Here is a 23,690-nt window from a genome sequence, read left to right as displayed (position 1 = left end):
CTATGAAAAGAATGTGTAGAAAGCTGTATACGATTGGCCCCTTGCGATTTAGACTTTTATCTGTTTTAAAATTATAATAATTGTTTGTCGTTTGTTTGAGAACGTTTGATCAATGGAAATATTCGTTTAATAATATGGTGTTCTACGCATTTGGTTTGATAATATGGCAACATGTGTGGTGTGCTACCGGTAAAGTAAGTATCTTTTTCGAATTTCTCTCAGCGTTTTTGTTAAATAATAATTCTTGTTCAATTGATTGAAACACTGATTCGGAACCCTTCGACCTGTCATTATGTTACTAATTCCAAAACCAGTTTTTATGATCAATTAAAACAATCGAGTCTTGAATGTTGAACAATCGGTGTGAATATGAGGCGGTGGAACAAGGAATACAAATGAAGCTTTTAACAGTTTTGTTATTATTTGTAAACACAACACTTATATAAATGTTGTTACTTACAACATTAATAAAGACTTGACTCCATCATATTTGGCTGTTGGTGGGAATACGTTGATTCTCGTTTTCCAAAAATTGCACATTTTCCAATCACATTCAACCAGAATGTTCAATTATATTTGACAGATAAAAATATTTCAAACTTTGCACAAAAAGGGATCAATAATCTTGGTTTGGGATTGTTTCACATATTCAAGTAAAACACGCATACAATATTGAATTACTTTTTATTTTGTGCTGTGTGACTTAGTTTGAGCTGAACAAAAAATGTCTATGTACAGTCAACAAATGATTCTTTGTTACAATTTTAAATGAGATTTTATTTATTCAGGACACAAGGCAATATGGTATTTGTCGGCTTAAATCAAACTTTAAAAATAAGCTTTCGTTTCAATACGTCTTAAAATTATATTGTATGCTTAAAACTAAATACAGCCAAAGTCTGATTGAAATGGATACAGTACTTCTTTTTATTGGACATTCAGTTAGATTCAGCGATATGGAAAAGAAAACGCTATATCTCTGGACAAAGATCACAAGTGTTGAAAAAAAAATCAAGAAAATGAAATTAGTGTCAATTTTCTAGGAAAGCAGAAAGAGAATTGAATATTGCGTACTTTCCATGCGTAATATTGACCACTAGAAGCCAAAAATAATGTATGAAAAAATAAAAATTGACTTTGTATTAAGATGGTGCTTATCCAAAAATCAAAACAGTCGGTGAAGCCTTGATAACGAAGGTTGATATAACAAGTCTTTCATTGTCGAGATTATTAAAGTCTGAAAAATTCTTTTGTCATTTTCCTCAACGGATTTACTTTTCTATCGAATTTTTTGTCAAAATTTGTTTCAAACGCGACAACGTTTCATGATTTTCCTCAAACACTGTTTTAAGTATTATTCGATTATTTTCTATCAACGTGAGAGCTTTTTTTTCCAGTTTACTGCAGTTCAATTCATTTGCGATTATAACATATTGTACAATGTTTTTCTCACAAAGGTTTGCCATCATAAGATTTTCACAAATGGTTTTCAAATGATCAATCTGATAATAATCTGCCACCACGATCATTTTTTCAACATTTTTCTTTAAATCAGTCAATTCTCCGGTGTATAAATAGTTGAGAAATTTTGCAAATACTTCTTCATCTGTATCGATGACTTTGACACAGTTCTCTTTTTGTTCTTTCATAGCAGTTGCAAACGTTCTTTCGAAAACTTTGCTTTGAGCTGCAAGAATTGTTTTGTGAGCAGAGTATTTTTGATCTCTCAGCACCAAAGTTATGTCGGAAAATGATTTGCTGACCAATAGTCCTTTAAGATTGGCTAAAATATGTGTTGAAGAATCAACACTGTTTCCACTGTTGGTGTTGTCTTTTTTATCGGTTATTATGGGGATAACGTCGATAGGTCTTACTATTGATATCTTCAGGGACACAATGTAAGTATCATGCTCATCTCCATCAAGTTGTGACATATAGTGCGTATTGTAACTACTTTGACGGTTGAACAATATAGGGAAAGAATTTTTTTCATATGGTGCAGAATAAACATACTTGCAGGGGCTTGTTTTATTCATTTGGCCATTCACCCCTATAGCTAGAATATTTTCAGTACATGAAAAAGTCATTGTTAAATGAGGCGAGGTTGAACGGATTAAAAGCGTACAAGTATATCCGTCTGTACCATTGAGTTTAAAAGCACCAGATTGAAATCCATTCTTATATTTTGCATCAAAAAGCAAAGACCAATTGGACAAGATCCATTCGAATTCTGTAACATGGCATCCATCACCGATTCTTTCTTGCCATTGAATATTATTCGCCATTTTCACCAGGATACAAACTGCAAAAGAGTAACGCAAATAGAATTTGATTGCAGCAATCAATATTTACTATACTCCAGAGCACTTGAAAGATGTAAACACTTTTATAGCAAACTTCAATAAACGAATTTATTAACCACAAATTTATCACATACGTTCATTTATAATGGATTTAAGATGATCTATCGGTTTCCGGTTGGTAAAAATCCTGTTATAAGCTTTTCAGTTTATTTTCTCGCACTTATGCAACTGTTGGATCACCGTGACTCTTTCATTCATAGACGCCATTATAGTGACGTCAACTTGTTTTTACTCTCACAATCCAATTGTTTTTAACATGGACGAGTAACTATATATTTCCAACGTTTTTTTAATCGAACATTTCAACTTCTTCAACGAGGACTGCCCAGAAAAAAAAACACTAAAAAAATTTCAGGGGGTTTTTTGGACTCTATTTAATGGTGTAAACAAAATTAATTAACCGAATTGGCGAGGGTCAGAGAAAAAGTCCACCGATTTGACATGAAATATCGCATATAAACTTACAAGCATTTTCCCAATAAGAACAAAGAAAAAATCGTGCATGAAAAAAACTTACTCAACTTGAAGTCACTTCTGTATTTGGTGGATCGTGATCGTTATATTTTATTACGTCAGTCGACGCTTCAGTTTTTTTAAACACGAAAATATCTTCGTTTTCTGACTGCCACAAAACAAATGACATTCAGGCTTGACGATTGCTTTCGACCCGAATGAAACTCAATCCTTGACCCTTGACGACAAGGGAACGGAATTTCCGGATGTAAGCGAAGGTATCTGTGTTCAAGTGTTCAAAAACAAAAAAGTAGCTAAAGCCGGAGTCCTGACGACCATGGTCCTGACAAATCACAAGAAGAGGGGCCAATCCCTAATTAATAGACGCTAGAATGCACCAAATCTCTTTTCAGAAAAGGGCATGGTAAGAATCCACTTGAAAAAAGGCACCTTAGTTCATATCGATACGTTTCCAAGGCATAATAAATAGTGCGATCAATCAATCACTATGTCCAGTTACGATACCTTCAAGCATAAGTTCAATTAGCAATTATCTAGTTGTAAAAACGAATCATAAAATAGAGGTTCTCACGTGGATTATGAAAAAAAACTTTTACACTCAATCTTTAAAGTTTTATCATGATAAAATGATCATTTTATTGCTCATTGATGAAAAACAGTTCAATTATCCGATATTTTCAAGAGTATACATTGCACGTGTTATCCGACTTGCAGTTTTGCGTTACATAGTTACATAGGTAAGTGGTATTGGTGATAACTTGAAAATTGGCAGCTTTATTAATGTGATTGACCAAAATTTCGAAATTCTCGCAACATTTGAAAAAAATGTTATTCGAATTTCATTTGCTTGCAGTATTTGGAAAAGACGCATCAATAGTTGGTGTGGGACTACTGCTGCACGATCTACTAAGCACTCTGTGCGAATTGACACTTAATAAATTATTATCTCCAGAAGGTTGAGGGCCGATGATATCCGTTCCAGTGGGACTGGAGCATATTCTCCGAGGACAGTGAGTCGAAGGGGCCCTTGACAGGGTATGGAAAGGAATTCGATAAATTCTCATGGGTTTCGTATCCCCCTGGGGAGCTAAGAACAAAAAGTGTTCAGGGTTTATTTTAGCCCACGAGTTTGAATGATTAATTAAGCACAAGAAGAATGACAGAAATTTTGTTGTCTAACTACAACGTAATTCTTTTGAATGTTTTCAAAGTGAGCAGAGAATATTTTCACTTTAATGGAACGCCCAATGATACCTTGCAAGTTAGTCGATTGGTGGGAAAACTGTGCCACACGCTCTTCCGCTTCTGAGAGTGTGCCATCGACACTAAATTTATCGTTTCTTGACGTGACCAACTCAGGCGCCGTAGTGGCAAAAAATATGTCACGTTTCGAGCTGATTAAACAGAGATTCGGCAAGGCTACATTGTGAACGAGATTGCCATTTATGATCAGCCGTATTTCCATCGTAGTGGCGGTGAATGCGATCACGTATGGGAAAGCGCAGGCTGCTCGACGGATTTTCCATCATTTTAGCGACCGTCGTTCCACGGTCCCGAGAAGGAAGCGCATCGTATAGAATCACAAATTCAGGGGGTTCGAATGAGTGCTGAGGAAGAATTTTGTGGTATCATAAAATAATTTTCAACCATTTTTCGCCAACTAACCGACGGCTATCGGCACGGAATTCCAGTTGAAGTCAAATTCCTTGGAAGCAACACTGTCTTCGTGCAGTTTCTGGAAGTGACAAGTATCTGAAAGAAAATATGAAATTATGACCGGACGCCTGGCTCGCTCGCTTCCGCTCAGCTGAATCCTCAAGTTTGTGACAAAGATAGCGCAGCCGAAATTTTGTTTCGCTTCAATTATTATTTTTCTTAATTTTTTAATTCAGTCATAATATTCAATGCTCAGTTATTTGAACAAACTCTTTCTACATCGCATGGAAGTTTCATTTCTACTGCGTGTGACTTTAGAAATTGATTGATTGATTAAATATATTTATGCCCTGGCAGAGCTTTAGGGCACATGGTAAAAAATATTACAAATTGTATAAATCAAGAGAATATACGGAGCAACTGATGAGTAGAGAAATGAGCGAGCTGAATAAAACGTTGCCTGATATAAGAATAGAGTTGAGGATACTTATGATTAATTAATATTAACAATATTGATCTAGTAACAGCCTTAAACTAGGTAGCAGAGGAAGCTATAATGCAGAGGCACTGGGTGAGTAGCTGTAAAGAAGAATTTTGAGAATCAGTAAAATTGTGCAATAGAAATAAATGAGATACAAGTGGGTGTACAAATTAGTGAAAATTAGTGAAAAATTGGCTCGAACTAGCGAACAGTAACAAGAGCAGATGAGGTAAAAAGCAGTCCTGAAAAATGTGGCATCATAAATCAGAATCAAAAAGAAATTTAAAAAGCCTGGTTTTCAGCGAAGAGAGGGTAACTGGCGAGGCGAGGGACAGTGCTGGTAAGGAGTGCCAAAAATAAGTACTCGATAGAGAGAAAAAGGAAGAACACGAAATAACGAACTGTTATAGCATAGCAAGAGTTCAGGCTCTTCGTCCTCTCGTAAGTCCAAAGCTGCAACTAAATGGGGCTTGCTCGACGACTCCAAGTCCAAAATTCTTGAAGTTCCATTCGCTGAAATCAGTTCGAATTGATGCCTGAATCCGCAACAGATGAACCACTCGTTTCCCACTTCTTTACTGTCAATCATTGTTATCAATGACGGTTGATCCGTAGCATTGAATTCTTTCAGGAGTACGAAGCCGTCAGTCGTGTCGGTATCGGCTGCCGAACACCAGGTCGTCCACGCAGCGTTGTGCTTCCATTGCAAAATCGTCAGTCTGCGTCCTACAGCGACGCACTGAAAAATTTAACAACGAATATATCATAATTATTAACAGCTCTTGCAAGAAAATTATAATTTGTTGAACAACGCAGCTGGTGGATTTATCTTTCCTTTGGCTTGAGGATCATTTATTTGCAGCTTAAAGGCAACCATTTTATTAAACGTAGAGAAAAAAGAGAAAGAGAGAGTGAAACATTTCGATATTCGGGAAGTGGATTATTTCCCAAATATCGGAACTTCGAATTTTTTAGATTTCCACATCTTGCAATCCGAGGAGCTTTCCTCGAACTCGACCTTCAAGAACGGATACTTTCATCCAGTGCTCACTATTGCATTATCGTTGCGCGATTGGCCGTAGCCTCATTAAAGCTCACTGCGATGAGCAATCTTTTCGTACATCGAGGTAGATAGGCTCCGTTATTTCTTTGTTTTTGTACAATTTTGGTAAGAATAAGGAGGAGGAGAAAGGAAAGGTTTTGGGAGCCTTATTGGCGGACGGGTGGTGCTCCGCTGACGCGAGAGCGCTCCATCCGTAGCCTTCTGACAGCTTTCTGTGAAACCAGAAATCGGGCCAGGGGATAAGGCCGTTACAAGAGACAGTGTTATTAAATATTGAATAAAAACATTTCCAGAAATAAAAAAAAAAAATTGAAAAAATTTTAAAAATTTTATGAAAAATAAAATCCCCTGGATTATTTGAAAATATTCCGTTGCCACGACTGCGATGTTCTCAACTGAATTGAATACTTGAGAAAAGAGAAAAGTTGAATCAGCCAAAAGTCTCCGTGGAATACGTCGAACGTAATATTTAATTGTACGAGATCAACAATTATTAAAACAGAATGTAAAAATTGACAAAAAAGAGGTTTTTTGAATTTCAACCTCGAATACGTGTTTTGGCACTGCAAAATTTTTCTCTGTCTCTGAATTAGTTTTTAATATACGTAAGCTCTCATAAGCCAGTATCTTACCATTCGTAAATGAGAACCTCCAGGCTTTGTAATGCTATAGAGATGGCATCCGCGTGTTCGTTCAATTCTCCTCTTTTTTATATGTGTCCGTGATCTCGTGAAGGGCACACATTGTGACGGTCCTTGCGGGATAACGCGAACCGTATAATTTTCAAAATCTTCATCATCGTCTTCGAATGAACTCAAGTCCATTGCCCCTTTCGGATCGTTCAATTCGTTCAAACGATAAATGTGCACATTGCTTTCGCGGCCTTTCTCGCCTGCCCGAAAGAGAAGGATACTGAAGTGCTCAACGACATCTATTTGTTTGACGAGGACAGATTTGTCGAAAATCAGTCCTTGTGACAGGCCATCTGTTTCACAAAACAATCAAATATTTTCATCGATACATATCTTATGCAATTTAAATATTCAACGAGAAACAAAATGAATAAGTGCATCTACGAATCAACCAGTAAAACTACAAATACACACGGAGGGACTTTTATAGCAAAAATTACTATGTTTTTATAGTAACATCGGACCATATCGATATTATAATAATAATCGCTACAGAGTGTGTCAAATAATGCAAAAGCTTGGGGAACCATTACCACAGTCCATAGTAAATAACGCACTGTACTGTATCAAAAATCAACACCGAGCGAATTTTGATTAAAAACTGAAAAAATGAAAATAATATGATAATGAAACAAGTAAATAACGAAATGATTTGATGAAAATTTAGGAGATAGCATAGCAATCGTTTCTCTGTGCTATACGAAAAATTGGATAGTTTTGTACTTTCCTTTTTACCGTACTGAATTTTACTCAATAACATAGCAAAATTCATGCGCCGACCAATTAAATGAGACGTTACGAGTATAAACATAAAAATTAACTAGTGGCACATAGTAAAATTTCAAGCAATCGCTTCGTTCATAAGCGGACTGTGTCAAGCGAATCTTTGTCGAAAAGAAAATTTACTTCTTTTCGGACGGTGCGACTCAACGACACAAACATTTTCGACATTTCTCCAATTTGTCCAGTCCAATTCACCAATTTTAAACATTTCACCAAAGACACCAGTGACATTCGGATATCGATACATCGTTCGATGTAAGAATGTCACAGACCTAAATTTTGCCTGTCGTACATAGTAAAATTTGAGAGAACTGCTTTCGGCGTCAAAATTACTACGCACTTTGATGAAATGTAATAGAATGGCGATATAGAACAGCGTTGCTACAAAACATAGGAAATTTTTCTATGTATTCATCTGAAATATTCGTAAAAAAGTATCTCCGTGCAGAAAACGATTTTCACCTTCGAGTAGGTAAGTTCCATTCTCCGTGGACAGTACGAGCTTGTTTTCTGCCCAAACGTCACCGCAGACGATATCGTATGGGAAATCGGGGTATATGCATCTGGGTTCCCATGGGCGCGGTTTCAAAGGACCAACTGTGGCGAGTGACGTTGGTGCCAAGCCGCGTACAATAGCTTCAAGTTTCAACGCCTGACCAACTCGTACCATTTCTACTGCGCGTGCTTCCTCGCGATGTCGTCCTGGCGTGTCTACCACGTCCGATAAGGCGCGACGGTTTAACATGTTCTGCGCCAATATTTTATTGCCTTTTTTAATACGCGTTGAGGTTCACGACGAGATCGAGCTTCCTCAGTCATTAGCTTCACTTTCATGAATTCCGGGCATTGAATCGTCGGTTCAACTTACATTGCTCTTGCCTTCTTGGACGTATTCCTGGTACATGTCGCGCAACAATGTGTCCAAAGTTCTTTCGCGTTTTCTTGAGAACGTCGGAGTGTCGAAAGTCGCCTTTTCCCCATTTATCAGCTTGACGAGTAGAAACTCACGGAAATTGTAGGGATCATTGAATATCGGCGGACAAGGAAGACAGGGACCGAACAGAGGCACGGTCTCGTCGCAGTAAACTGCGACGCGCCAGCTCTGATGCGAATCCAAGCTTGTCACAATCGCGAAAACATCTGGCAAACACGACACAAATATGTTTCATCATCGTATAACATTGTGTGGTGTCCATCGCTGGAATGAGTGCGTAAATAAAAAGTGCAAAGTTTGAAAAAATCAGAGGTGGCTTCCGGTTAGAAAGCTGTCAATACAAAATTATAAGGAGGAGGAACGACAGAATAATTTAAACATCCCTGCATGAAGTTTTGTTCTGATCCTTACGTGTGAACTGACTTTTGATGCAATTCGGATTGAAGGTTTCAAACACTGTGGGATCATCCGTATAAATAATGTTGACAATGTCGTTCCCAATATGCCGCTTCCGTTCTAGCTGCTGGGGATTATCCTTCGAATATGGGAGCATCGTACTCACGTGATACATTACTTCGTGGCCAGCGTACACCGTATAAACGCTCTCTTTGCCAGTCATATCACCTGTGTGTTAAAAATATGACTGAGAAACACAATAACCGTAAAACAGTACACATTAAATGGCACCAAAACGATGATTTGATGGCCAAAACTCTTCATTCCATCATTTGTTTTTACCTTTGACGTCCAAACCGCCTCTGTATTTGTCCCAGCCCTTCAGTTGGATTCGCTCTCCAAGAATCTCCAAGAATTTAACAAAACCTGGGCTCTCGGTGACTGAAAACGTAACAAACCATTCGAAGAGTCTCTCGATTGGCAAATCTATCCAAGTTTTTCTACTTCGGAGAAAATGATATTTAAAATGGTTACAAATATCGTATCCTATAAAAATGTCAATGAACTTGGATTTTTAAGTTTGTTCTATTCTCTTTCTGAAATTGAGTTTAATACTTCAGTATGTACCCAGTAAACACATTCGCGTTTATTTTTCTCTGTTTTTCATATTTTTTATCAAATCTCCGCGAATCTTACCATTGGACAGCATCGCATCGTCGGTTGTTTGTCCTTCTTCGGCATATATAACGCCAAACTTGAAGTTCACAGAGCCTTCTTGTTCCTCGAGTAACAGCAGATCCTATCACAGCATCACGAAATTTCACGAACAGGGGAAACAATTTCTTTTTTCAGGGGACATTTATAAATATTTATTAACCGCATAGTGGGAAATTTTAGATCGATCGAACCCCGAAAAATCAAGGCTGCATCGTACATTAATCATTCGGAATGAATCCAGGTAATATTACATGAATTTTTTCTTTTTTTGGATATTCTTATTCCACATTACAGTGGAGGCATTTTTCCCCATGACAACGATTACGAGAATGTACACGCGAAGTTGTGCGTTCGAAATCATTACTTTTTATCCAATGGCATGTAATTATAATTGCTTTATTTGCGAAAATTTTATTAGTTTACCTTTTGTATTTCAGGTGCAGAAATTTCTCGTGGTGCCTTATCGAGCTTATCCATTCCAAAAAAGGTGCTGCTCGAATAAATGGTCATTTAACTTATCAATTCGTAGATGTTCAAGAGAAAATGCATAAGGCAATTGTTTTTATGTGCAAATACACTATTTTGTATTACGAACCTGAGTATTTGTTTCACGGTTGTAGTTTTCTGAGCGGGATAAGGCAAAGATATTTTCTGAGCTCCCTGCAACAGAAAAAACAACCGCAATTTCTTGATATTATTACTGAGTTGGTAAAAAAATTTAACTCTATTGCAACCGTTCGGTATCCTGTCAAATGTAAAACGAGAGACACTCTTACAATTTTTTCTTTTCACACGGTTCTTCCCGCGGTGTCAATGACACAACAGGACATAAAATTGATTATTTAAGGGTGCTAAAGCCTCTCCATATTTATACAAATATCGTTTCCGGTCATTAATCGAGGCATCGATTCTGGATTTTCTGAAGGTTCGCTTCGGGCTGGTGAAGCTAATCTGATGTTTCGATCGTATGGTTCGGTTCGAACCCTTTTTCGGGGGATTTTTCCTACGAGATCTTCGCTGGCAAAGTTTGTCATCGTGATGTGCTTTGTCACGTCCCGCGTATTAAAAATCGCTTTAATTTCCTCTTATCATTTTTATCTTTATCTGACACGAGGATCATTCCACTCCCGTCAGTTTTCTGCGAGGTGTGACTATATTATTGCTTTCGAGCGCTCGTCGCCATGGCGAGGATTTTCGTGTATTAAGTTTCGATTGTGCCTTATCAGACAACTGCTCGTTTCTCTACAAAATAATTTTGTAGCACAGCAACTCGCGGTGATATAGTGAATCCTTGGAAAATTGGATGGGCTCGCGTAGACGCTCCGTTAATAATGTGACCCTTGACCCAAGGACGTTTTGAATAATGACAGTTTAGTCAGCACCTCTGACTATTACTTGTTCCAATTCTTCAAGTATTTTATCTAAAATTGTATTTGGTTTGGTATGGGTGTTTGTGTGTGCCCGCACGGGAAAGGTGTAGAGCGGACTTCGAGCGTGTTTACGGCACGAATCGCGGGGAGATTGCCGTAAATTCATCTTCGTAATTTACACAATATGTTGGATTCACCTCTTTATTTACGCAGGCAGACACTCAAGTATGTTTGCGGTTTCAACGATTCCACACGTATTCGGAATATTTAGTTTCAGATATGCGAGCGGAATCGTTGGACACGTGCAGAATAGTTGAGTGGGCTGGAACACCTTTCGATGGGTGTGTGTGTCGACGCGCGTGCACGCTCTAATATCGATCATCAATCTAAAATTACTAGTCATCTACGTTATTATAACATTTTCATTTTTTTATGGTCTTGGAGTCTCTCCCACTCCATAATATAGCATGCTGCATAGTTACTGATTTATAAGATGCATTTAAGGTAGATCGTGCCCGAAGAATCGTATTTTATGGGTGTCTAAATTGCATCGATTTTTATCTTCCTATAATTAAAGATATTATCACTTTAAATTAATGTCAGAGTTAGTAATTCCAAATTGTAAATACATTTTTTCAACTTATCTTTTGGCGAATGAAATTACAAGCCACTCATTGATCGGGGATCCATGACAGACAGAACCCAAAATTTCATTCCTCCTTGGCGAAAATACTATAGTTTTTTATGTTAAAAATCGAATTAAGCGAAGGGAAATGGATCAAGGGAAAAGTATTAATAAAAAGGCAGAAGTCTATGACAGGAATGGACCAAGTCAAGAAGAAACAAAATTCCGTAGTAAATAAATGTGAGGTTATACGAGTGCTCATTATCAATTTTGTTCAATCTTTAATGTAATATAACTTTATTACTAGTAAAACAATCGTCTCGAATTTTTTCCCAAACCTTCATTATATACTTCATTGTTATTGTGTACTTTTTCATAAAATTTGGACGCATAGTCCCTGCGTATTTTTCTTCACATTTAAGCACGTCGTGCATGAACTAGCTTAAAAAAAATTGAAGCTCTTTTTAGGTGGAGCCTCTATTCGGATCCTTAATCAATATTGTTAAAACACAATAAGAAGTGGGATATGGCGTCGAGACTCACCGTTCGTTTCCACAAGATGACGCGATAATGGGGAACACACTGATCGCCTCCGTCGCTAAGGACGATTGACAAGAAGAGAGGGTTCCTCTCAGAATCGCAAGTGACATAATTTTGGTGAACTATGAAAAAAAAAAAAAAAGTAATTGAAATTCCAGTCTTAATGAACAAGTTAAGAGCACGTAAGACCCGTTCAATTAAATCACTAATTGAAGTCCACTAAAAAAATCTCAAATATAACTTCCGATACTCACGTTTGCCGAGAAAATATTTGAAGTACCACCGAGTTTGATTTTCCGGATTTTCTAATACAGGTGTACTCGGTGAGCCGAATATCTGACGCCCAACACCCAATCGTTAAGATTACGAGATACCAAAATAGAAGCAGCGTCCACGATTTTTAAAAGATCGTCAAATTTTTAAACTTTCCGGTTAATATTTTCTCATAAAAATATAATTGGTCATCGTCTTCTAATATTTCATATACACTGTCAGACTAAACAATATTTTTTTTGTATCCTTCCACTGTCAACAGCCACGCGTCTTGATACAAAATTAATTTATAATATTTTTAATTATGAAAAAATGATTAAAAACTCGTTTCTTTGGTCGTCGATTTGATAAAGCTCTTGATCACTGATTATTTTCCTATTCGAATGCTGGTATCGTGACAAATTTTTGAAAAAGATTCGAATTATCAAGTGACTTGAAAGGTTTATCACTTAATCTCCCACCTCTTCTTTTTCGCCCAGCGAATCACCGTTCTCGACACGAAATCGGCGGCCATCTGTACCATCTTGGTCGACCTGCGGCAGCTGGTGGATTACATTTGAATATATCAAATTATTTTCAAGCCTGCTTAGTGAATACCTCTAATTAAAGGTGAATTATAGGTTTTTTCTTCTCATTTTCGAATATGCCTACGTCAATTTTGTTTTATTATATTTTTTACCATTTCAATGCTACCGTAAAACCGCCTCGCCAGCACGCCTCTTCTCAAGATCGAATCCGTCGAGAACCTGTTATTTGAAAGTGACGTAAATGAATTTGAGCATGCGTAACGAATAATTATTGGAAAAAAATGATAATTTTCACAGAATTTTTTAAGCAAACTTAAGAAATTCGATCTCAATTGAATTCCTGAAAAAATTCTGACGATATTCCGTAATCTAAAGTAATTTGATAAACTCCTACGATATCGTGATTCATGTTTCACCTCGTCGTCCATGGCAAAACTTTGCCTCCCTCGAAACTAATGCTCCTTAGTTCGTACTTCGATCGGGGTCTAATGGGCGAGCTTGGTCCAGCGCTGCTGTACAACAAATTTTTCGCGCTTTTTGATGTTGGACCCGGAACCAGAGCGCAACGACGCGTCGTCATATTGTCACGAGTGCATTGACTCATTATGAATTCGATCACTGAGCAATAATAAAATTGCACTTTTTCGATTTCCCAAGCGTCTTCACTGACATCATAGATCATAATAGACTGTTTCGATAAATTTTACATTTCAAAGCAAACATTTGTTTGACGATCCCTTGAACCGAGTCTCTTGAAAACACTCGAAAAATAGATTCCCCGATCCTTTGATTCATGTTACAAAATCCTTTACTCGAATCCGTATATTTCACTCATAGAAAACTGCCCACTTTATGAACGCACAACTTCCGTTCACTCGAGTGCCAAACACCAATTCACGTGTGACGACGCGAAGTCGAAAGCACTCAGCTTTTTTGAAACCTAATTTAGAGTTTCCGATCCCAAATAATTGTTCCTTTACTTATTTAAACACATTTTCCAAAACTACCGTTTTCCTCGCGATCCCCGACGATTTTTCCGCAGACGCAGAACAAACTTTTGCCTCACTTAGGCAGCATTAAACCACCGTAAATGCGGCTTCTTATTTACGTTTATATTTAGGTTTCGTAACGAGTACACATTTTCACACGGACACGTACACGCGCCCGCTCCCCTTCCCAATGTGTACGTGAACGCAGAGCTAACGAGACGACAGTAGAAACTAACCGGTGTACCAAGCAAGTGAGTCTTGGTAACACAAAACAAGTGCTCCAGGCTTCGATACTCGTGTGTTTTTTGCATTATACCAATAACGACGCCATACCGTCTATCCGATATTTCTATCACGAAGCTACAAAGAGAAAGTGCGAGGAGGGGCGCGATGGTGCATGAGAAGAGAAGAGGAGAGAGAAGGCCGGGAATTAGTTCCAGCCCTGCGCGCATTATCGGAGTAACTCACTATCCCAGGCTCTGCTTCTCATCCTCATAAAATGCCACTCTTCCGTTTATATTGGCCTGACACTGAGGTTCAATTCGTTATCATCCCTTATGTTCTACTCCATGACCCATCAAACTTTCGCTTCACCACTTTCGTTCATCGCTCACTTCGCGTTCTCGCATTTTTTTCACATCGCTTTCGATCTTCTATTTCTTTAACGGTGTCTCCGTACCTCCGCCCCGCAATCGCGGTCCAGTGTTCTATGTATAGAAGGCGCTCAGCCCGTGGCCCCTGAACACTCTTCATTTTGACAAAATGTCTGATTCTGCTTCGGGACTTTTGAAAGCCTGGCTACGCAGATGATTTTTTTTGAGAATTCTCGGCCATTGAATAACGAATGATTGGAAAAAAATGATTGAACGTTGCACATCGGAGTTGTGGCGATCAGGGGAATTTTTTCTGGGTGTTCGCAATGTTATTTCTGACGAAGACCACAAAGAAAACGGAGCAAGTTACCAGGAATGCAGCATCTTGAGGACAGTTTGTTACTAAGAATTGTTCCAGCCACCATGGTAAAAATATCAAAATTACCATACCTTTGATTCACAGGACCTGTGAGTCCATATTTCACTGTAAGCGTAGCAAAAAGTGTTTTTAGTTCAGTCTCATCGAATTTTTATGCTGGGAAGTTTGATATCCAACGGAGCGAACGCGTCGACGAACTTACCGCTTCCCTGAAGTCTTCTTTCCAGTGGAATCCGTAAACTTTCCTCGAGACTTACTTTTTTCAAATATCTCATAACATTCGAAGTTAAAAAAAAGAAAAAATTCAAACATAAATTGGAGAATAGTTTAATATTATATAATTTAATAATGGTTGCTGTTTTGTTTCAACTGCAATAGAAAAATATACGAAGTATAACACCACCAAAATATGTACATCGTTATTTTTTTACCTCAATTTACTCAGCGTACTTACCACTCGTGATTACAAACTTTCCAAGTACTTTTACATAAAATTCTCTTTTTTATTGGATTTCGTGGACACCAGAGCCCTTGATCCCGCTTCACTTTAGATCGAATTAAAGTGAAGCAGTCTTGTAAAATTTATAGTAAAATTCTATGCACCCGCGCGTGACTGAATTTCACTGGTGCGAGCTAATTTTTGTTCAATAAAAATTCTACTCACTTACACCAATAGAAAATACCAAACAAGATACAATATGAAGGAAAAAAAAAATTTGTCGACTAGAAAGAAAAAAAAATCATCACGGAATGGTTTTTATTTTTTTTCCCTCAGACTGCAATCCACGAAAGTTTAAAAAGAATACAAAATAGGACTAAGATGTACGGTGTTTTTAACATCTGAAAATTTTGTAAGCTCTTCCATCGGTAAAAGAAAAAATATATTCCAACGAAACAATACTCGACGCCTGCCCTATCACTCCGACTCGATATCAAAACTGATGGGACGAGGCTAATTATCATCGAGCCACGTGACTTTTCATTCATCGTCCTATCATTACAATCTCGAGAACAAAAATAATGACGACTGTCAAAAATAGCCAAAAACAATTGATTTTCAATGTGATTTTTGGTACTTTTAATCGGTACTTTCAAGTTTATTTTAATACTCGAAACATAAAAATTACGTTTTTTTACTATCCTCATTAGCTTGAGACACGTTTCTCGGAATAGAACGCGCGTGGAAATTCGGAGAGTATCAACTCGCGGGAAGCACACTTGACTAAACAGTAGCGCACATGTGCCTTTCAGTGGCCAGCTTCTCCGCTGTTAATCATCAAAAAGTTCTACCTTACGATTTCTTTTTATTTCGCACTGAGCGACAGCGAATTCGACTTGATGTGAATCTTTATGGAACATAATGACATGCCAACAATTGAATTCATATAGAATAATTAACCTTACGAACGTCTTTCGTCGTCATTGAATTTTTCAAACACGAGTATAACGAGTGCTGGATAAAAGCTTTTCATTTCATCATTTAGTTTCAATCGATTTCGAGTCTTCTCTGAAGCGGTCGAAAGTATACGAAGCTCTCGTGAGACGGGTTTTCTTAATACTCCAGTGAGATGAATTTACGTAAGTGATACCTCGTGGCTACTCACGCTTTGCAAATCGATTAACAAAAATTAACACTTTTTTTGCCCTTCAAATCGATAAACGTGAGCTATTGACCCTTGAAATATTCTCGTTTACTAAAACAGTCTGAATTTTTGAAAATTTTGTATCAACAAAATCGGATATTTAAAAAAAATTTTTAATGTGAAAATTCAAAAAGTACTCCACTAACGATTCTCCACTAACGAGTCCCTGCGATAATCAAATTTTATCGAGAAATGAAAAACGTATCGACAACTAAAAATAATTATCAAAGAAATTCAAAACATGAATGAGTTTACCCTGCTCGTGCAAAACCCCGAACTTTTATTTCTCAAAAAATGTGAAACGAACCGAAAAAAACAATTGAAGTTGATATAAGATTAAATGAAATTGAAAAAAAACAGTTGAATAAACAAATATCGGATCCATTGTGGAAGAAATTTCGGCTATTTTGTCTTATTTTCATCACCAACGAAATAACCATAGTCAAAAAGAAATAAATATACCAAGTGAACGAAATATGTGACAGTTTTTCTCACGTCATCAATGAATTCCTAAGAGGACTTGGAAACAGAAGATAGAGACTTGCGATCGGTACTTTGTATGTGACGAGTTCTACTCCTGAAAAGAGTGAAAAAAGGTCAAAAGACCGGAGATTTTGGACTCGGGCGGATGAGTTAGACCGAAAACTTTGTTGACCCTTTGGGACTTGGGATCTTCTCATTCCGTTCGAACCGGAACTTTTGTCAAGGAGAGTGGATCACGAAATCAAAATAATCAGAATTTTATAAAATTTGGTGATAACATTATTTGGCATCGAGTATACAAATACAATTTTTTTCAAATTTTTTTACCACACGGTTATCGCATAATTGAGCGTTAAATCGAAGTTCTTATGCACGAGATGTATAACTGCGTATATATATGTAAACTCTATGCTTATACACGTGAACTTTAGTGTTCAATTACTCGCGAGCTATGTGGTAGAAAAATCTAAAAAAATCTATATTGTCTTATATATTTTTAAAGAATACATTTACCAAATTGTATTAAATTCTAATAATTTTGAAATTCTTAATATTTTTAACATGGTTTAGAATGGCAACATTGTATCGTCGCGATCCACCCTCCTTAAGGGTGGGTGGTAGGTCACAAAAAAAGAAGCTACTTGGGACTGTTGACGTCACATCCGGTTGGAATCGCGAGCGAAGAAAAAAGCTCTATTTTGAAACAATTTTGGGTCACTTAGCAACTGTAACCCCGAGTTCTGTTGAGATTTTTTTATAGAACACGCTGTTCCGCTAGGGATTGTAACTAATATAAGACGATAGCAATGTTTTTGGAATATTATGCGGAGGAATTCTCGAAATGTTGCCTCGCATTGCCACGTCTGTGGTATTTTATTACTGCCACCGTAAACGAGCCTGGATGCAGGTTTGTCAGAACTTCGATGTTGATATTTTGACTCTGTTTAATAGTTACATTATGCGGCATGGTCGCATTGTATTTGACATCGAACTTGGAGGCCAATCAGGACGTTCTTCATCACTGTGCCTCCGACGCCAATTTTTGGCTCACTAACGTCGAGTTATGTGCCAATTTCACCGTCGGTTTCACGCTCGAACAGAAGAAGCGAGGTTACGATATCGTAACACAGGGTCTCAACAAATTCGCTATGAAGTTTTTCGAGGTACGAGTCATTCGATATACGCTTCGAGTCATTTAATATACCGATTGAGTCATGAGTGGAGATAAAATGTTAGAATTACTAAAATTTTGAAGAGCTAAAATCTCGAGTTTATAAACTTGGAATGATAATATGGAGACAGATCGATTCGAGTGAAGCTTTGAATGTCGAAAATGAAAAAAAGGAAAAACTTCAAGGTTCGAAGCACGTTTACTACGTCGAAAAAAGAATGTAACAATCGCCCATAGAATGACGACTAAAATATCGATTTTCCGAAAATTCGACTACCACTCTTTCCATTCATAAATTACTACAATCAGCAATACTGTGAATATTCACAATTTTCGAAAATATAATAACGAAATACCAAATATTACCGAGATTGAAAATGCAACGGAGCTCAAAATACAAGCGTCTCACTCATTTCACTTACTCAGACCGGTGATCTCCAATTTCAAACATCGCCATTTCGACTTTTGCCTTTTGGAGCCATCGCTATTACGCATATCTAAGTTTTATGGGTTCGAAAAATTCACTTTCGATTTTTTGCTACTCTCTATTCCGGCCTGTCCATAAAACAACTACTCTCCATTTTGAATTCCAAAATATGAACTTTTGACATTCGTATAGCCTGTTAAAATTGCATTCGAAACTACCGAAATATATATTTTCGAGTGAATATGAATTTAAAGAAGGAATATTCGGTTAAACACGTAATCTGTTTAACAGTCGATTGGAAATAAAAATTTCGAATTATTCATTTTTCTCCAATCTGATATTACAACTTTTAAAATATCGAAATAACGACCGTTCTACAATTGATTTTTTCGTGTCGAAAGATGTTTTTTTTTTTTTTTTTTTTTTTTTTTCATTTTTCATCATTATGTATGACCAAAAGAAAAGTCATTGCATTTGAAAAATATTTTGAACATAGAATATCGGCGCAACGACGTGCGGAAGCTTCGTTTGTGGGCCCCTGAGCGTTTCTCTTGCACTGTCCATGGCCGTTTACGGAGCGCGTCATAATACGAAGAAAGAGCTGGCGAGAGCGTTGGGTTTTAAGCATAACGATATTCCCATAGCGAGGGCAGGATTTCGTACACTCATGGACAGTTTAGCGGTGAGCTTTCTCCCCAGAATGACATTAAAATAGTAATAAAATAAAGCAATACTGGCAAGTTTGCGGAAACGGTAATCATAATGGTGATCAATTTATTGCAGAATGTGAAAAACGTAAATTTACGCGCGTCTAACAAGCTCGGAATTCCAATCGATGGTGTCAGGCCTAAACGTACATTTTCTTACGTCACCAGAAATTTTCTTCGTTCAACCACCGAAAGTCTCAATTTTAATGAGACTGCAAACGACCGAAAACGAATTGTGAAAAACTGGCTCAACACTCAGGCAAATGATACTTCTGAGCATATAATAAGCATGAGTGAGTTTTCAGTTTCATTTCTAATTTTGTTATTTATATTCATTCGATCCCATCATTTTTTCACACTTGCTCCATTGCCATGTACAGCAAGAATATATAAATAGATCGAGTGGCGATAATAAAAAATATTGTAAATTTAATCCCATTAATGGAACTGATCCAATTTCATGTCTGAGACAGTTTCTAGTCTCGAGCGAGACGAAAATTCACCGGAAATATTTCAGTTTTGGGGGATTTCATTTTGACATTCAGTTTTTTTCAGATTTTCAAAAATTTCATTCCTTCATTTCATGAATGGAGACATTTTAGGAAACACAAAATTCAGATAAATAAAAGAAACGCTCGGAATCATGCATCGATAAAAGCTCGAGTAAGCCATTTCGGGAAAAACCTCTAAAAATCTTTCAACGTACCTCTCACTTTAACCTTCAACCAAACGTTTGTTACAAAATCATTTGATTTGTCCAACCACACAATTTGTTTTTTCCATAACGATAAAATTTTCTTTTTCAATAATTTTTTATGTGCCTCGTATAGGAGCAAAGCTCTCCCCTCATACGTTATAGTGTCTTTAAGGAGAGGAACCACATTAGGAGGCTGTTTGACGCTGATTTTTGGGATTTTTTTCGGTGGGAAGAATTAATTAGAATTTAATTAAATTTTGACATCGTTTCATTCACATTTCCAACAGTTTTTGTCAATCTTTTCCAATAATTTCAGCCAGAAATAACAAAGTTACGCTGCGATGTCCGCTGAAGGTTGTGAGTACAGTTCTCCAATTGCGTGCAGTGCAGCCATTCCGATTTTCACCTGAAAACAAAAAGATTTTTATTCCACATTAATAACTTATTTTCTGAGAATATGAACCTCAATGCAGGTGAAAATAATGAAAATTACAAATTTTGCAGGCGTTGGAACAATTTGCTTCGATTTTCGCGATTTTTTCTCTAGTCGTGCAAAGAAAAATAGCCTTAAAATCATGATAATCATCTCGCAACTCGATTCATATAATTCCTAATTTTATAAACAATCATACTATAAATTTTCGTAATGATCGGTTCTATACTTCTCGAGTTAGACTGCCCGCAAATGTGAAAAGTCATTTCGAGATGAACGCGTTTGAAAAATAAATTCGAGGAAACTAGAAATTCGAGGAAGTCAAAAATAATGTAAAATGCTCACCGATTAATCTGCGATTCCAGCACCGTCTAGTAATCCTTTTTCTTCCTCGGAGGCTTCGTTTTGCGCAAGACTACCTGCGAGGTAGTGCATTAAATCTAAACGAATGTGAATTTCGTTTCGAAATTTTCACAGCGTATTTTTGGCTAGTTGAGCTAACGATTTATACAATAAACAAAAAACTCGGATTTTTGAACCTCCTTATGTGGTTTCCCCCTTAAGCAGAAAAACATTGAATCACCAAGATTGATACTTTGATGATGAATTATCCACTCGGTATAGGTACTTTGACCTTCGACCCGCTGTTGGTCTTGGCAAGCGAAGTATACTTAAAGACCGACTCGATTTATGGTTTCGATAAACTACGTTATCACTCGAATAGATTTTGGGAAAATGGTGTACAGAAAGGCATTGCACGGTTTTTGGATGCATGTGATCATTATCGTCATGGCGAACTTCCCGAGCTCGATTCCGAGTTTGTTGAACTCCCATATGGGGTAAGTTGTGTGAATATTTGGAGATTATATTGCTTTGTTATTTTATATTTAAACGAAGATACATTGACCCGTTTCGTTCGAGGACCACTCACATACGTGCGAACCTTACCTGCTTCAATTTTTTTCGAATTTAAGCCCCCAATAGCGAAGTTGAATATTTTATTTTTAACTATTTATACTTTGAACGCGATCGTGTTTGGCTCATGCCCTGCACGTACATCAAATATCCTTAATAGTCGCTCGACGTTAAATATACTGAAAAAAAAACGGTCGCTAGCTCCCCGGATTCTACAAAAATATGCGAATTTTTGAAGTTTTCTATTTCTTCGAATATTTACTGCACAATTGAATAAATTTACGAAATGTATGAATCACGAGCAGAATTTGTACCGAATTATACATTTTTTATAATTTTTTTATTTAATAATAATTATTTATTATATATAATATTATTCAGTAAATAAAATTATAATAAAACTTAATAATTTATAATAATGTAAATAAAATTAAAAATTCTTCAGAATTATAAATTTTTAACCATATTTTCATTAATCCAAAGAAAAGTAATCTGGACGACGGTGTTAGCATGGTCATTGTGCTTCCGAAACAGAGGAACGGTTTAAAGAATTTGGAAAAAAAATTAGACAGAATTGAGATCAAAAATCTTCTCGATGGTGAGCTTAAAAGGGTCCGTGTCTACTTGCCGAGGTTTGACCTTGAAAATTTTCTGTGGCTTGAATCACCACTTCAAAACGTAAGAATGTTACTCTCTGCGTTCATTAAATTTTTTTATTTTTCTTCCATTTATTATTTTTGAAAAGATTTTCATAACCACAGATGGGACTGAGGGAGACGTTCTCGCCGCTGTCAAATTTCTCGAAAGTGGTATCAACGTCTTCCATCCATGGCTACGCTTCAGAACACGCAGCCAGAATCCAAGTCAAGGCGAGTGACTATGACATTACAACAGAAGACTCGAGTATGTTTTTGATTTTTCTAAACCGATGCAATCCGCTCCAAAACAAAATAAATAAGCTTAATCGCAATGATATTCTTCATAGGTATTTCCTGTTCATGCAAGACACTCGATGAGTTTGACGTAACCTACTTCAAGGTGGATCATCCTTTCATCGCTATAGTCGTAACCAGGAGCACGAACCCAGTGATCCTGCAAATGGCTCGTTTCACTGGCGTATGAGGCTCATTATTTTTTTGTCACGAATTTCTGACTCGCAGTATATTTTTTCATACATTTTTCTAAACAAATAAATTCAGATTCACTTGAACAAAAACAGATGAATTACAATGTCAAAAATGAAGATTGCAGACTGCTTTTTCAGGAGAGTAAAAACACAACGAAAATATTCATTTGTATTTATACATAGAAAATTAATTGTGACCTGGGCAAAACGAAGTTTTCTCAAATACTAAAAAATATATACGGTATTTATTTGCCGTTCTCGAGAAAAAAAAAAAAAAATCAATTTTTTGGGGGCTAAAGAGCGGATGTTATACCTAACCTTAAAAAAAGCAGTGAAATAGGGAAAATTTATTGAATTATAGAAGCAGGTTTCGAAATAAATGGCACAAAGTTTAATTTAAGCAGAGTGTAATTATATATTTTATTCAATGAACTTTACTCTAAGATATTTGTCGAATAACAGAGCGTTGCAGTGGTCGAAAAAATTATTGTAACTCCATCAAGAAAGAGCCAGAAAGAGCCTTGTGTGTCGACCTCTTTCTTCATCTGTATATTCGTTTTATAAACAAACTTATAAGACTATGCGAGCACACTCGCATAGTCTTGTGTATTGTTTAATATCAAGTTTTATTACTATGCTGATGGATTATTTATGCTCATATTCCAATAGGATTTTTGAAAAGAATGAAAATAAGAAAAAAATAGGAAAAAAAGAAAATTTTAAAAGAATTCCTTTTTTTGTGATCCTAGGAAAAATATAAAAAATTATATTAAATTATATTTATTAAATTAAAATATAAAAATACACAAATGAAAAATTCAAACCGTCTTTGAGTGTCTACTGCTTCGATACTCGTGATCCCGGCTACGTATCGAAATATCACGAATTTTTGTAAAAATAGTCATTCAAGAAAAGAGCCCGGTGCTCATTTGACCGTTGCTTTTTGAAGTACAAGATTCTAAATATGGATTTTTATGTCGACTAACAAAAGAGATTTCGTATATTTGGTCGTATATCATGATCGTTCGTCTATTTTTTACCGGCTGTAGGAGTTATGAAAAAGAGTCTCTGTTTTACTGGATTTTTACCGACTGTAGGACTGAAAATCCTCTTAGGATAACAGTCACGTTTTATATATTTCGGAGAAATTTGGTATGAGAGAAAAAAAAGTAAATGTTCACCTTTCATTAGAGAGAGAAGAAGGCGAAACTTTCATTTTTCTCGGAATATCAA

At 36.6% G+C, this 23,690-nt stretch overlaps 3 protein-coding genes across 3 annotated transcripts; 1 reads left to right on the top strand and 2 right to left on the bottom strand.

Moving 5' to 3' along the window:
- Positions 1-667: 667 nt before the first annotated feature.
- LOC122410644 (speckle-type POZ protein-like) lies at positions 668-3,309 on the bottom strand. The gene has a single exon (XM_043418938.1). It carries the CDS (start codon positions 2,283-2,285, stop codon positions 1,272-1,274), a length of 1,014 nt encoding a protein of 337 aa, XP_043274873.1. The 5' UTR covers positions 2,286-3,309; the 3' UTR covers positions 668-1,271.
- Positions 3,310-3,441: 132 nt separating this feature from the next.
- On the bottom strand, positions 3,442-14,338 carry LOC122410642 (GTPase-activating Rap/Ran-GAP domain-like protein 3). Its single transcript, XM_043418935.1, has 17 exons — positions 13,311-14,338; positions 13,047-13,113; positions 12,829-12,909; positions 12,349-12,430; positions 12,098-12,216; positions 10,155-10,219; positions 9,983-10,049; positions 9,539-9,641; positions 9,185-9,283; positions 8,858-9,070; positions 8,381-8,652; positions 7,975-8,260; positions 6,670-7,022; positions 5,377-5,713; positions 4,503-4,589; positions 4,092-4,343; positions 3,442-3,924 (listed from the first exon to the last, which is right to left on the bottom strand). The coding sequence occupies exons 1-17, from the start codon at positions 13,574-13,576 to the stop codon at positions 3,677-3,679; spliced, it is 2,997 nt and encodes a 998-aa protein (XP_043274870.1). The 5' UTR covers positions 13,577-14,338; the 3' UTR covers positions 3,442-3,676.
- Positions 14,339-16,054: 1,716 nt separating this feature from the next.
- Positions 16,055-22,750, top strand: LOC122410643 (antichymotrypsin-2-like). The gene is made up of 8 exons (XM_043418936.1): positions 16,055-16,433; positions 17,933-18,144; positions 19,076-19,261; positions 19,363-19,579; positions 21,041-21,255; positions 21,815-22,009; positions 22,093-22,234; positions 22,317-22,750. The coding sequence occupies exons 1-8, from the start codon at positions 16,424-16,426 to the stop codon at positions 22,451-22,453; spliced, it is 1,314 nt and encodes a 437-aa protein (XP_043274871.1). The 5' UTR covers positions 16,055-16,423; the 3' UTR covers positions 22,454-22,750.
- Positions 22,751-23,690: the final 940 nt, after the last annotated feature.

Source organism: Venturia canescens, chromosome 5 (genome assembly GCF_019457755.1).
Source record: "Venturia canescens isolate UGA chromosome 5, ASM1945775v1, whole genome shotgun sequence".
NCBI lineage: Eukaryota > Metazoa > Arthropoda > Insecta > Hymenoptera > Ichneumonidae > Venturia > Venturia canescens.
Note: the sequence above shows the minus strand (reverse complement) of the source record. Positions and strands in the feature narration are given on the sequence as shown.

Excerpts from the sequence above, each read along its gene's own strand:
- LOC122410643 (XM_043418936.1), top strand. Across the intron at positions 21,256-21,814 it reads TTGTTGAACTCCCATATGGG|AAAAGTAATCTGGACGACGG; the intron begins GTAAGTTGTGTG and ends ATTAATCCAAAG. Across the intron at positions 22,010-22,092 it reads TTGAATCACCACTTCAAAAC|ATGGGACTGAGGGAGACGTT; the intron begins GTAAGAATGTTA and ends TCATAACCACAG.
- LOC122410642 (XM_043418935.1), bottom strand. The coding sequence starts at position 13,576 with ATGATCTATGATGTCAGTGAAGACGCTTGGGAAATCGAAAAAGTGCAA. Across the intron at positions 12,217-12,348 it reads CAAATATTTTCTCGGCAAAC|TTCACCAAAATTATGTCACT; the intron begins GTGAGTATCGGA and ends TTTTTTTCATAG. Across the intron at positions 7,023-7,974 it reads TGGAACTTACCTACTCGAAG|ATGGCCTGTCACAAGGACTG; the intron begins GTGAAAATCGTT and ends TTTGTGAAACAG.
- LOC122410644 (XM_043418938.1), bottom strand. The coding sequence starts at position 2,285 with ATGGCGAATAATATTCAATGGCAAGAAAGAATCGGTGATGGATGCCAT.